At 42.6% G+C, this 13,841-nt stretch overlaps 2 protein-coding genes across 5 annotated transcripts in view; one reads left to right on the top strand and one right to left on the bottom strand.

The window, feature by feature from the left end:
• Nucleotides 1-7,060, top strand: part of Qtrt2 (queuine tRNA-ribosyltransferase accessory subunit 2) — a 55,826-nt gene extending 48,766 nt beyond the window's left edge. Inside the window, exons 11-12 of one of the 2 annotated variants that reach the window (XR_008218828.1) lie at nucleotides 31-181; nucleotides 908-7,060. The gene's annotated coding sequence lies outside the window, so the exon portion shown is untranslated. Of the gene's footprint in view, nucleotides 1-30 lie in introns of both variants that reach the window. The other variant, XR_008218827.1, reaches the window with a different exon arrangement.
• Nucleotides 6,624-13,841, bottom strand: part of Drd3 (dopamine receptor D3) — a 69,363-nt gene continuing 62,145 nt past the window's right edge. For all 3 annotated transcript variants that reach the window (XM_052740740.1, XM_052740739.1, XM_052740741.1), the window contains one exon: nucleotides 6,624-13,623. In XM_052740740.1, coding sequence (XP_052596700.1) covers nucleotides 13,427-13,623 — 197 coding nt within the window. In that variant the 3' untranslated portion in view covers nucleotides 6,624-13,426. The remainder of the gene's footprint in view (nucleotides 13,624-13,841) is intronic.

Genomic DNA, 13,841 nt, shown 5'->3' with positions numbered 1-13,841 from the left:
ATAATGTTCTGCCTGCATGTATCCCTGCAGACCAGAAGAGGGCACCAGATCTCATTATAGATGGTTGTGAGCCACCATGTGGTTGCTGGGAATTGAACTCAAGACCTCTGGAATAGCAGCCTGTGCTCCTAACCTCTGAGTCATTCTCCAGCCCTGCTTACGACACTTTTAATGCGAGAAGGTAAGACACATTTTCTCTGGCAAAGAGTCGATACTGAGATGGAGAGGATGGAGATGGGTGGGATGGAGCTACTGACGAAACTTCTGTTTATTTTATTGAAACTATTCATCCTTTCACATGTTTTTTTTTTTTCTGAATCCTTTCTCACATTAGTGAAGAAGTACCGAAACCTTACACCTCCTCAGTCTTGTTTTTGAGGATATATTGATTTATTCTCATTTGTAAAAGCTTTCTCCCACTTCCATTATGTGTGTAGAACTTTACTTTGCATGAGAACAGGGTCTCTGCTCCCTCACCTCACTTTCACCTGATAATTCTAAGCAAGCCCCACTCATGGTGTTCTCATTCTCATCCACCCCAGTCTTCTAAGCAGCTTTGTCCTTATCATATTTTCAAATGAGAAATAATTCAATTCAGAGTACAATAGCATTGTCATCTTGTGAAGCACTCTCCCTTCCATGTGGGTAGAACAGGGCAATTCTTGACTTAAAAGACCCAGTGTTCCCAGCTCACCATCTTCTCTAAGTACCTTTCATTCTGCCCAGTTCCATGCTCAAAAGTTCTGCCCTTGATATTTCCAGCAAACAGACCTATGATTAAATATAAGGAGAATATATTCTTTTATATGTGAGTCATGCTTTGCCTTCTACATTATCTTCCACATTCCCCCCTCCCAACGCTTTTATAAGATGGAACAGAAATTACTGTCCTCATTTACTCCTGCAGAGACCGCGGTATAAAGACATCCACTTCTTAGAGTTTTCAACTGCAGAAGGAAGACTTTAATTGAAGTTAATAGAAACAGAACAGTCAGCAAAGGGGAGTTCCACACCATCGTGGTATCTGACACAGACAATTCCATGCACAAGAACCTTCTTCATCTGGCTCTGCTCAGGGATTTTCCTGGAAGCAAGTGCATTTGAGTGAGGTTTCCTTGTACAACAAAGATTTGCTGCAATGCATGGTGTGCTGGATAGTTTTATGTCAACTTGACACAAGCTAAAGTCATCCAAGAGGAGGGGACCTCAATGAAGAAAATGCCTCCCTAAGATGGAGCTGTAGGCAAGCCTATAGAGCATTCTCTTAATTAGTTTGATGGGGGAGGTCCCAGTCCATTGTGGGTGGTACCGTTCCTGGGCTGGTGATCTTGGGTTCTATAAGAAAGCAGGCTGGGCAAGCCATGGGGAGCAAGCCAGTATGCCTCACCCTTCCATGGCCTCTGCATCAGCTCCTGCCTCCAGGATCCTGCCCTGTTTGAGTTCCTGTCCCAACTTTCTTCGATGATGAACAGTGATGTGGAAGTGTAAGCCAAATAAACCCTTTCCTCCCCAACTTGCCTTTGGGCTATGGTGTTTCCTTGCAGCAATAGAAACCCTCACTAAGAGAGATGAGCAGAGAGTTCCTCACTTAAGAAAAGCAGAGCTTGGGAGAGAAGCCAGGGGTTTTCACCAGTCCCAGTAGAGGCTGGAGACAGCCAGAGATGAGAAGGAAAGACAGCAAGGAGATGGGAGGGAGAAGGGGGGAGTGACAGAGAAGGAAAAAGTGTGAAACCATTTGCCCCCAATTTATCTTTATGAAAATTTGCTATGTGAAAATGCCCACTTGAAAATGAGGTAACTAAAGAAGTAATTATTTGCATTACAAATTAACTTTTCACTTCAAAAGAGTATTTACCACAGGTGTGACTCTATGATGTGAGACTTCCAGCAAAGAATAGGAGTTGGGAGAGGTGGGAGATTTAAACAATAAACTCCTGGTTGGAATATAATGGGAAGTAATTCCAGTGATAAAGGGGAGCATTCATAAAGAAATAGGCGGTGGTACAGGGAGTTCTTTGCAGAGTGCAGGCTTTGAAAGGGACGTGAACAAAAGGCACATGCTGGAGAGGGGGGCAGTGATAGATACACTTCAACACAAAAACCTATCATGCACCTTCAAGAACCGAATGAAGGAGGGTAAAGCCAGGGAGCCTTAGGAACAGAGCTGCTTCGCTTAGGGAAAAGGAGAAGTGCAAACATGGAGTGACTCATATTGTGAGTAAGTAGTGGAATGTCAACAGACTGTAAGAATTTGTACATTTTCATTTGCTTATTTTGCTCATGAATACTCCAAGGTGCAAAAGATGGCTTTAACAAAATGGAGAAGATGGTATTTCTCTTAGAATGTATTTGTGTAGAAGGCACACACTGACAGGAACTCAGTTGAAAAAGGGGTAGAAATCCTTGGAGATTCATCTAGGCATCCAGGGTAGAAGAGTGGGTGTTTCCAGACCATATTTGAGATGAAGATGGTGAAGGGGAGACACGGAAAAGAGAAAGAATGTGGGATACGGTGACCTGCGATTCTTCCCTATTTTTTCCTCGGCTCACAGCTCAGATGATTCCACCAAATTTTATCCGTTGCTTGGTACAAGCGGATTTATTGTGGGAGTGGAAGGAACTCAGCTCAGCTCCCTTAGGGAACCTGGGAAAGATGAAAACCAAGTCTCTGAGGCAGTAGCCAGAGGGAAGGGACATAAGGACCCAGCACATTCAATTTTTAAAGGCAGCAACCACTGTCTTAGTTACTCTTGTGTTACTGTGACTCAGCTTGTAGACGCAAAGGAGGAATGATTTATTTTAGCTCACGGTTTCAGAACATCACAGTTCATCATGGTGGAGAAATTTTGAAAGAGTCCACGCTGATGGGAGCCTGTGGCAGAGGTTTCTCCCGTTACAGTGGACCATGAAGGGAGAGTGGGCTGGAACCAGGTGGGCAGTGATAACCTTCAAAGACCTGCCCCTAGTGTACACTTATGGCAGATAGGCCCATATCCTAAAAGTCCTACAGCCTCCTAAAAGAGCAGTGCCAGCTGGTGAACAAGCATTCACACCTGAGCCTGTGGAGGACGTCTAAGTTTCAAACCAGAACAGTTTACTTCCGGTTTCCAAGGATGGTGACCGTCTCATACCACACATTTATCCAACTTCAGGAGTCTCACCACCTAAACAGTCTCAGCAACACCTAAATGTTTTTTTTGTTTGTTTGTTTTTGTTTTTGTTTTGTTTTTAATGCGAATGAGCGTTTTGCCTGCCCGTATATATGTGTACCACGTATGTGCCTGGTACCCATGGAGGTCAGAAGAGGACATCAGATCCCTTGGAAGTGAAGCTATGGTTGGTTGTGAGCCAGCATATGGGTGTTGGGAGTCAAATCCAGGTCCTCTGTAAGAGCAACAGTGCCTTTAACTGCTGAGGCCATTTCTGCAGCCCCAACAAGGCACACTTCTGTGTGTCCCAGTATCATAAAAAAGGAACTTACATAATTCCAATACACAATGGTGTACAAATGAAGCAAACATTCCCATTCTAAAATGGAGGGAAATTGGACCAAAGCAAGACTGAAACCTCCAAGAGCAAATACCAGACGCTGGGTCTCCATGTCTAGCATCCAGGGAATAGGATGTCATTAAGTGGACTCCAATAGACTTGGGTAGCTCTTCTCCTACGGCCTTTCTACCTGTAGCATACATGACCTTTCACCTAGGCTGGCTTCTCTCAGTACCATTTCTTTAGCAAATGTCATGTGATTTTTAGCATCTCTAAAATCCTCCAGTTTCCATTACAACTTAAGCTTTACACTGATAACTTCTCAGGAGCTTCCTGCAGGGAATTTGACCCTGCTACACACTTCTTGGCCTCAAAAGCATTCTCTTCTTTTAAGGACACTAATATCATCATATCAGAACCTCATTATTATGACCTAGCGTATCCCTAATTATGTCCCTGTAGGTCTTATATTCAGATATGGTTAGATTGTTGGTTAGGGCTTAACATAGAAATTTTGGGGAGACACAGCTGAGTTTCTAGCAAAGTCCTCTATAGCCATTAATTGTTAATTCAGTTTCTACTTCATGCCCAAGTCAACTCCTACTGTATTGTTTGTCTCTGTAGATTTTTGGTTTGGGTACATGTCATACAAATAGGGTTGTGTAATTGACCTCCCAGCTTCTGCTAGAGGTGGAAGCCATTGCCTCTTTTACAGCAGGCAAGCACTCTATCACTGAACTATGTCCCCAGCTCTTGTGTTTTCTTTTTTGTTATTGTTGTTTGTTGTTTGGAGACAAGGTCCTGCCATGTAGCCAAGGCTAGTCTTGAGCTTATTATGTAGCCCAGGCTCTTCTCAAACACATGGTCTTCTGTCTTGGTCTCCTGAGTGCTGAGATTCCAGGCATGTAAGACCAGTCTGGCTAATAACTTACAGTAAGTTTTGAAAGCAGGAAGTGAAAATTCTCCAGCTTCCCCCACTTTTGGAAATGATTAATTTCTGTCTTTATGGATTTACCTATTCTGGATATTTCTTCTTTTAAAATGTGTTTTGGCTAGTCTGGGTTTTTTGCATTTCTATATAAATTTACAATCTGCTCGTGAGATTTTTTTTTAAGAAGAAAAAGCCTCCTGGAATGAGATATTGCATAAGTATACATATCAACTTGAAGAAAATTGTCATCTTAACATGCTGAGTCTTCCAATCTGAGTATATGACATATTAGAGGTCCCCATTCTTCTAACTAATTTGTTAATTTTTCATAATTAAAAGTTTTAATTGATATAAAATTAGTCATTTTAAAGTGAATAATTCAATGACATTTAGTGACTTACAATATTGTGCAACCACTCCATCTATGCAGTTCTGTTTTCATTATCATAGGAGAAAACCAGGAACCCATCAAGCAGGTAGCCCCCATTCCCCTTTCTTTCCATTCTTGGAAATAAACAATCTCCTTTTTCTCTCTGTGAATTTATCTATTCTGAATATTTCATAAGAATAAAATCATAATTGATGTGATTTATGTGTCTGGCTTCTTGCATTAGTGTAATGTGTTCATCTATATTGTACCATGGACCAATATTTTATTCCTTCGTATTGAAAAGATGAAAATTACTTTGAGACCAGCTAGAGATTATAGGCCGTCCTACTAAACTTCCATAGGAAGAGACACCAACTGGATTCCTGATGTTGTTTCTAGAGTCTACTACATGAAAAAAAGTGCTACAAAGGATAGATTGTGGAAGATGCTGGCATGTGCCTCCTAGAGCTCATGCAGGGATTTAGTCCACTAGTTGTTGTGAGTCACTATGTGGTCACTGGGAATTGAACTCAGGACCTCCAGAAGAGCACTCAGTGCTCTTAACCACTGAGCCATCTCTCCAGCCCTAGTCTGCTATTTGTTAAGAATGGAATAAAAGCTTTCAACATACGCGAGCCTTTGCCTAAATCATGTCTCCTCCTTAGAGGTAGTTCTCATCCAGTGACTGGTTGGGATCAAAATGGTCTACCCACTTCGTGGGTCCGGGGGACTCTCCTCTGTGCTGCTTCCTCACACTCTCTGCACCTACCCCTGCTTCCTCCATCCTCCTTGGATGTGTTGATCCCTAAGTCATAGCCCATTAAACATCTCCATTCTCTATGCAAATTTCCTTTTCAGAATTTCAATCTGAGCCCTACAAAGTCAATGCAATTTGAGTTGGGTCATTAAAAATTGAATATTCCAATCATGGGAAATAATGAATCTATGGCACTCTGAGCTGATTCAACAACATTTAAAGGATAATAACCTACTGAGGTCTTGTAGTTTAAGAGAAACTAATGAAATGGCTGTATTCAGAGGAAATCAACTAAGATAGGTGGTACAAGAGAATGCTTCTTGAATTAGAGACAGAGGAATTGAAACTGTGAGGACTGTCTTAATCTCACATATGGAAGATGAACCTACAGACTAGTTTTGAAAGAGGTAGATTTTGGCTGAATGATATCAGGATTGTTTTCATAAATAAAAAAAGGGTATAATTTTATTTTATGTGTTTGGATGTTTCCCCTGCATGTATGTCTGTGCACAGTTGCATGTCTGGTGCCTGTGGAGGTCAGAAGAGGGTGTCAGATCCCCGGGAACTAGAGTTACAGATGGTGATGAGCCTCTATGCTGAGAGTCAAACTCTGGTCCTCTGCAAATGCAGCAAGCGTGCTTATCTGCCAAGCCATCTCTCCAGACCTGGCAGGAATTTTTTAAAAGGATAACTTGTCACATGTCTTGGGAAGTAATGAGCCAGCTCCTTAATATAGATGGATGATGATGGATCAGCAATGTTCAAGAGAGGATTTCTGCACTAAGAACTGGAATACAGTCCTTTTCAATTCTCAAATCTCATGATTATAGCTTATGATAAATTATAAGCTTTTTAAGGGTCTTACTATGGAGATGTATAGAATCTGCTCAACTGTAATACAAGATTCAGTGTTGTCAGTGTTTCTTAAAGGGAAAAAAATACCCCCCACCACTTTCAGTCTGTCTAGAGTGACATGGCATGGCACAGGATATATACAGGATATTTTCATGTATCATCCCCACCTACAATGAGTTGATTGTTCAGTTCCGCCTTTTAAGACACAAAGAAGCAAATGGTTGATTTTGAATTAGCTCTGACTTTTATTAATAAGCATGTTTACAAGTTTTAAGGGCTCAGCAGATAATTTATATCTTGCTACAAATAGCTTTAGCATGTATTAGCATAGCCTTAGGAATTCAGGCTAGACACTTTTACTAAAAATTAAGTGGAACTCCGGGGAGTTTATAGAGTTGACCCAGACCATGAAGGGATTGTGTACCAGGGATGAAATCCAACCTCTCATATTGTAGATGATAGGACTTTCATACTTATATCCAAATTTATCCACATTCCAAATCTTCTTCCTTCCGGACCACTCTCATCATATTTTATGTGTTGAATTGTATTACACACACACACACACACACACACACACACACACACACACACACACACACACCAAAAAAACAAAACAAAACAAACAAACAAACAAAAAGCTAAAGTCCTAAACCCTGGGACCTATAAATGATTTAATTTTGAAATAGAGTCTTTGCAGATGTAACCAAGTTAAGATAAGGTAATATTTGGTGAAGGCAGCCTTAATCCAATGATTGATAAAAGGAAAATTTAGTCCCAGACACAACGCCACAAGAAGTTGCTGATGGAAACTGGAGTTGTGTTGCCAAAAGCTAAGGACAAGTTGAGGGGATTGCCAGTAACCACTAAAGACTGGGAAGAAGTGAAGGAAGCTCTTTCCCTGGAGCACTCAGAGAAAGCACAACCCTACAAGTGCCTTGACTTCGTACTTCTGGCCTTTAGAACCATGAGTGAATACAGTTGTTACTGTTTTAAATTGCCTCGCATGTGGATCCCTTGTTACAAAGCCCTGAACATTAGTTCCCTAACCAGGGCACTTCTGCCAGGCCAGAAGAGTTGGAGTGAGAAGATGGGTTGACAGAATTGGGCATCGTGAGGGACAAAGCCAGGTAGTTTTAAGGAATAGATGTGTCTGCTCCTCATCTGATGATTAGGAGAGGAATTGTCGGGGGAGGGGCAGGGAGGACACAAAGCAGACTTCAGCAAGTAAGTTTCTGACATCATCAACTTGGGTGTTAGGTCACAACCTAATTGAGCAGGGCCCTGTTAGGTGCTACACATTTGTCCAGCAGTCAGACTACAAAGACAGCCAGGTATCCTGGGTCTGTTAAGGGAATAAAAGTCAAGAAAAAAAATCAGCTTGTGTGGTGGTGGTCAGGTGAGGTTGGAAAGAGTATGCCAAATAACTTGAGGAAGAGGATCTGGATAGGAGACGAGTCAGGTAGGTGTGACAGGCGAGGAGTAATCAGTAATAACAAAACCAAGGATGAGAGTGACCTTTTTTGCATTTGTTAGGGCTTTACAGTTGGTGAAGCCTTTCTGCTACCATTAGACCATTTGTGTCTCCTGCAAAATTCATGCTGAGATGTAACTGCTAATACAGTAGTAGTAAGGTCTTCAAAAGGTAACTAGGCCATGAGGGTTCTGCCCCTACACATGGAATTAATATCTTACAAAAGGGCCAGAGGGAACCAGAGTGGCTTTTCTCCCACCACACCTTTGCAGTGTAAGGACACAGCATTTGTCTCGTTAGTAGGATGACACAAGAAGACACTGTCTTAGACACAGATATTGAGCCCACCCAGACAACAAATTTGCTGGTGCCTTGATCTTAGATATTTCAACCTTAAGAACTGTGGGAAAAAAATTTCTATCGCTTGTAAATGATCCACTCTGCAGTCTTTTGCTATAGCAACAGGAACAGACAGAAAGAACCACTAGCTGGTGATTTTATCTAATCTTCAAATGGCCTCATAAAAAAGACTAGGATTTTAGGTCTCCATTTTTTCTCATGAGTAAACTGAAGCTTAGAGAGGTTAAATCCCTTGCCTAAAGCCACTTGTCCGCGCTAGCACTAGAACTTCAAGCCCTTGACTCATGGCTGAACACTGTGTTTCCCATAAAGAGGGTCAGAGCCAACATGGAGTCCTCCCTGCTTCCACCCGAGGGTCTGGACATCCTTAGAAGTCTGCAGCTTCTCCTCCCAGAGACCAGACTCTACACAAATCAGAAACTCGTTGCACAATGGTGGAGACAGATGATTAATTGAGGTGAGGACTGAGGAAGCCAGTGGTCCAGGCCATGTGGCTTGGCCTGGACTCTCAGGTTCTGCCTCTGCCAACATGTGCCACAGAGATGAGCTGACAATGGCATCACCTGCACTGAGTCTTTGTGTCAGGAGGTAGTCATGGCAACTCACTTGCTTCCTCAGCTGATGAGTAGACAATTAGGCAGAATGGAGGAATCGGGTTAATTGCCTGTCGTCTCTTCTCTGCTCTCTGTGTATTGATTCGAATTAAGCCTTTCCAGCCATCTAATGTCAGTGGATACCAAATGAAGAGCACAGACCTAGGAGCCAGGATCTCCAGCAAATAACCTCTCTGCCTCCCTGTGTGTTTCTGACCCAAGCATTCACAAAAACAAATCTCTTTGACTGACCTCCTTTGGTTTCTGATCCGAAGTCTCTGAGTTGCCTAATGGTAACCGTTTCTGATATCAAATCCATTCAACTAGGCATTCCGTCTTCTTCAGAGTGAGGATAAAAGAATTCAGATAATTAAAGCCTGTATTTGTTGAAACCCAGGGTAGCACAGAAAGAATAGGTAGATAAATCGGTAGTGGACACTCCACAGTGTGTGTAGCACACGTGGGGGTCTCGGGTCCAAATTCTAGATGTATTATGTGACAAGTGGTACCCTCGGCTTGGCTGCCACCTGGTTCAGAGCTAAAAGAGATCTTGAGAAATGATGGATGGAAACAGTCTATCCCTTCAGTGTCATTAATATAGTCAGATATAATTATTTGTGCTTATTTCCATGGTCTTTGCTTGTTCTGATTTTAGCATTTTGGGGGACTACCCTTTCTGAAACACCTTTTCTTTTCTTTTCTTTTTTTTAAGATTTATTTATTATGTATACAGTGTTCTGTCTGCATGTATGCATGCAGGCCAGAAGAGGGCACCAGATTTCATTACAGATGGTTGTGAGCCACCATGTGGTTGCTGGGAATTGAACTCAGGACCTCTGGAAGAACAGCCAGTGCTCTTAACTGTTGAGCCATCTCTCCAGCCCCCCAAAACACCTTTTCTACATTTTGAAATCATCTCAACTCTGATAGTATTTGTCCAGGAAGCCATCTCAAAATTGAATTTGTAGCTACTAAACACCTAGAATCCTGTAGTTTTCAAATAGACAACATGCAGGTAAGCATTATGTACAATAGATTACCTTATTACTTGACTATAGGCTTCTTCAGGAGGGTGGGGAAAGGACCACATCTTCCTGGACAGTGCTTCTCGGTGCCCAGCACAGTGTCTGACACATAAGAAGTTGGTAAACTTGTATTTATTGAATATGTGGTTGATTTAAGAAAACAAGTAGTGAAGGAAGAGGGAAATGTTTGCTTATGGCCCTGAGTTGAATACTGATTAGACTATACTAAAATTTCTGTGTTATTTGCAGTTTACTCAAACAGTGTGGGAAAATTTGATATTTCTTTGGGGTCTTAATGAGGTTTCCCCAAGAACTATACCCTGATTTATTCAGTCCAACATTTCTTCTGAGACTTGTGGTTATATTGGCAGTGAAAATAATGAGCCCTGTGATTGAAGGCGTTGGCTCCTGGTGGGAACTGGGGAGGAAGAAAGGGGTGACAAGAGGCTCTTAGGATGAAGAGGATGCAGTGAGAACTTTAGAGGCATATTTGGTATTTCCCTTGAAAGTTCTTCTTGGACCAGACCCAAAAAATCTGGGAAGTAGATGTTGTACAGACTAATTGACACTGTGGAGCCAATAGGAGCTTTACAGTTCAATGGTAGACGTAACTTTACATTGTATCTATACGGAGCTAAAAGTTTTTACAAGTCCTTAGGGGAATGTAGCAAAAGTGGAATTAACAACCAGCTAGGATTCAGTACAACTGGCTCTTGTTAACCATGGGGGGGGGCACAGTACCAAGCCTTGGTTCTCTTTTATGTAAGTGAAGGAGAATGCAGAACCAACCACTCTCTAGAGACTGTGGATTTCCTATGTTATTGCTTAAGATTTGAACATGGCAGGAGAATGAGACCAATATCTTAGACTGGATTCCAGGAAGTTTAGGTAGTTGGGTAAGTGCTCTATGTCCACTTGGGAGACAATTTATGTGCACAGTGCTTACCTGCTTGTTGTCTATTAAAAAAAAAATAGGATTCATAGTGTGTAGTAGCCCCAAATCCAGCTTTGAGATGGCTTCATGGACAAATACTGTTGGAGTTGAGGCATAATTTAAAAATGTAGGAAAGTTATTTGGATATAGTAGATGGTTGGTGGGGTAGGGTTAAGTTCATCTTAGGATCTCGGCCACCTCTCCACTTTGGAAGGAAGCCATGTGCCAGCATGGGGATGTACATTCAATTCAGGTGCATGTACATTCAATCCCTTGGCACTGACTGATAGTGTTTGGCCTGCAGGGAAGTGTTTAGCCTCCTTCTGTCTCACTGTCTTCATCTATAAAATAAAATCATCTTACCAAGGTTGTTATAAAGGTTGGTTACTTGATGCGAAGAAAAGATACCAAGGGACTGGAGGGATGGCTCGGTGATTAAGAGCACTCGCCCCTCTTCCAGAAGACCTGGGTGCAGTTTCTGGATACAACATGGCAGCTCCAGTTCCAGGTGACCCAAGGACCTCTCTGACCTCTGCAGACATCAGGCATGCATGTGGTGCACATACATACATGCAGGCAAAACTCTCATAGGCATAAAATAAAATGAAATGAAATGAAAAATTATCTGCTGTCATCCTTCCTCACAAAGGTATTGATACCAATGCTTATATTTCTGCCTCTAGATTCTGACTGTAAAATTCTATAATATTTTACTCCACAGGCTCATCTGTTTTTATTTATCTTGAATGGGGAAGCCTAGAAATCATAAACTCAATTTTGCTTGTAACAACAGCCTATATATATATATATATACACATACACACACACACACACAAACACACACACATATATTGGAGACAGGGTTTCTCTGTGTTGTTTTGGTGCCTGTCCTGGATCTTGCTCTGTAGACCAGGCTGGCCTCAAATTCACAGAGATCCACCTGGCTCTGCCTCCCGAGTGCTGGGATTAAAGGCGTGCGCTGCCGCCGCCGCCGCCGCCGCCGCCGCCGCCGCCGCCGCCGCCACCACCACCACCTGGCAAGCCTGTTATATTTTATGGCACTAAATGGAAGCGGCAGTGGGCAGAGAGGATTTGGGTGTCCACTCTGTGCTACAATACCAATCATTATAGATAATAACACTTGTAAGTGCTGGAACCAAAGCGTTCAGGACTATCAGACAACTAACCCATTAGGGTCAGACGAGTAAGAATGGGGTGGGTGAGGCCTGGATTCTTTGTGAAGTTCTTGGGCTCTTTAAAGTTTGAACAGCATGCTAGCCTCTAGCTGTCATGCTGTAGACCAATGCTCTTAAAGATAAATTGATTGAAGTTCAGGCTGACAGCATTTTATAAATTATCCATAAATTTGATCTTGATTCTGAAATCAATAAAAAAAATAGCTTCTGTAGGTGAGAAGGTAAATGATGTGCATGTTCTAGCTCCTTCTAAATGCAATTTTGAATGACATTTACAGATTACTTCTGGTGGTTTTTTTGAGTCACCACACCCAGTTTTTGTTATGCTCTGAGCACAATTGTTAGAGTTGTGCTGTTTAGGATCTGACCAGGTTTTTATGAAGATATCATAAATGATGACTTGGAGCGGCCATCCCCCATTACCCTCAGTTCCGAGGGCCTTTGCAAGTCTGGGCAAGCCACTACCACCCACATGGGCAAACGTACGTCTTTGAGGACTTTGTTATCTATTCAGAACCTGGGAGGCGACTAGCACTTTCCGAGCACTTGGTGGATATCAAGGCCTGAAAGTTTTGGGCCTCTGTTAAGTAGATGAAAGTTCCTGGCTAGGAAACCCTTCGAATGATGGACAGCATCTGGAAGGCATGTTCTCAACACAAAGTCAGCCATGACACTGTAGAGGAAACTGCCTTACCTTCTTCACTTAACTGTCTTGTCTTGAATGGTTCTGGAAATCAAAACACTAGAATTGTCTTGAGAAAGTCAGGGAATAAAGCAAAGGGCCTCCCCCGCATCCCCCAGCCAGAGCTAACATGTAAGGGTAGAAATAAAACCCAAGTCCCAATGTGGGACAGTGTCTGCTCCGGGGTGAGCAGACCCTCACCAAATGCAGCCCATTCCATTCCACAGAAAGGTATAAACATTGGCCTTGCCTTTCATGTTTTAGGATAGAGTGAAAGAAAACAAGCAATTGGGCCCCATGGATGCTCAAGGTTAACTGTGCTGACAGTTAATTACAGGTCTGAAAGAAGAGGAGCTGACTGTCTACAAGACAGCTTCCTGGCTGTGATTTCAAGGACCCCTGGCAGGGTGAGACTGCCAAGACCTGTTCATTTTTCTTTCACTCCAGTGCATCGTGTCTCCAGTGACAATTCTCTGTATGTGTCCCATACACTTTTTGTCAACTTCTCTCTGAGTTGTTACCTAGCACTTAGCAATGTGAAGACTAGCGAAATGAAGTCAGATGTAAGCTGGGGAGGTAGACCATCCTACTGTGGAATAAATAGTTGGTTGTTCCTAACCAGGGTTGTCCTGCTTCATGAATCTCCATACCACACATGCCAGAACACAGTGTAGGCATCCAAAGCAGACCCTGGTGGGCAGGGATCCAAACTGCCTGGCATCTTGAAGTGGGTAAAGGGAGTGTGGCCTCTTCTCTTCCTTCAGCAGGACAGGATCTTGAGGAAGGCTTTGCGGAACTCCACATTGAAGGTGGTGTAGATCACAGGGTTAAGGGCACTGTTCACATAGCCTAGCCATGTTGTGGCTCTGTAGAGCTCTGGGGATACATGGCATGCCTGACAGTGAGTATTAAGAACGTGAGTCAGGAAGAAGGGCAGCCAGCAGACAATGAAGGCTCCTGGGATGCAAAGAAAGAGAGAATGTGGGTTAGGAGTTTGCTCACCCCTTTCCTTATAGATGAAAACAACGCATACATCATCGCTATATGGGGCCCCAGGCTGGGAGTTTCACATGGCATTTCCTTTCTGTTTGCTTAGCTTGGCGTCTACTCATTGATTTGCCTTTTCTTCCATTAATGCTATGTGACATCTGTGATTTACCAAACTTTAATTAATT

The sequence above is a fragment of the Peromyscus californicus genome, unplaced genomic scaffold (genome assembly GCF_007827085.1).
Source record: "Peromyscus californicus insignis strain IS unplaced genomic scaffold, ASM782708v3 Scaffold_16__1_contigs__length_79575227, whole genome shotgun sequence".
NCBI classification, from domain to species: Eukaryota; Metazoa; Chordata; class Mammalia; order Rodentia; family Cricetidae; genus Peromyscus; species Peromyscus californicus.
Note: the sequence above shows the minus strand (reverse complement) of the source record. Positions and strands in the feature narration are given on the sequence as shown.